Source organism: Penicillium samsonianum, assembly GCF_028829775.1.
Source record: "Penicillium samsonianum strain IBT 33392 chromosome Unknown utg000004l_segment0_segment0, whole genome shotgun sequence".
Taxonomy (NCBI): domain Eukaryota; kingdom Fungi; phylum Ascomycota; class Eurotiomycetes; order Eurotiales; family Aspergillaceae; genus Penicillium; species Penicillium samsonianum.
The window spans coordinates 1,560,882-1,561,734 of NW_026643262.1; the positions used below are offsets into that span (position 1 = coordinate 1,560,882).

Genomic DNA, 853 nt, shown 5'->3' on the forward strand with positions numbered 1-853 from the left:
CCCTCGCCTGACCTCCGCCCCCGTCCCATACCGTGGCCGTATAAAGGTCGGTTCGTAATACCCCCGCTCCATTTTACTTCACTTTACTTCACTCCATTTCACTTCACTTCGTTTAGCTATCGAATTCAACTTTTTCTCCACTAGCCTCACTTACTCCACCTTATCTTATTTCACCTCATTTCACCTCACTCCCTTTTATTCTATTTTACTTTATCTCGCTTTACTTCGCTTTATTTCACTTTATTTCACTATACTTAGCGATCCTCTCTCTACTTTAGCCTTTATTCTTTAAAAGCTTTCAACTATCCAACCGGTCGAGTTGCAGACATGACCCTTTGGGACGACTTTGTTAAGGCTGTCCAAAACATCCCGGTAGCGGGCTCAGTGATCTCGACCCCTATCCGCTGCTTTATTTCGGTGCACGCTGACTACGCCTGCCCCGTTGGCCACCGAAATTGCAACTCCGTGGTGGGCGGGGACGCCTTCTTGCAAAGATACCGGTGTAACGAGCCCGGCTGTGGCCGAGTCTTCTTCTACGGCGACATTGCCATCAATGGCCATTATTCTGGCAATCCTTGACGGAGGGTAGAGCGGGAGGGCGCGGATCCGGAAAGTTGAAGGCATGTCCACCCTCATGCGACGCTCTGTCAAGGCTCAAACTAGGTGTCTCGCTCTCACAGCAGCACTTTCTTTTAAGTAATACTCAACTCAATAAATCCAACCAGCTTCAACATCATTCATGTTATTCCTGCTGTATTTTCTCCGTTATTTGAACACAGCACCTGGCTGGCTTGGTGGACCATGCTGGTTGTGCATTGCTTCGTGTCATATTCAAGGACATAATCTTTCCACC

General features: G+C 48.2%; 1 protein-coding gene across 1 annotated transcript; it reads left to right on the forward strand.

Annotated features, from left to right (window-relative positions):
• Positions 1-327: 327 nt before the first annotated feature.
• Positions 328-579, forward strand: N7471_007513 (uncharacterized protein; the record flags this gene model as incomplete). The annotated part of the gene is made up of 1 exon (XM_057280232.1): positions 328-579. The coding sequence occupies one exon, from the start codon at positions 328-330 to the stop codon at positions 577-579; it is 252 nt and encodes an 83-aa protein (XP_057134492.1).
• Positions 580-853: the final 274 nt, after the last annotated feature.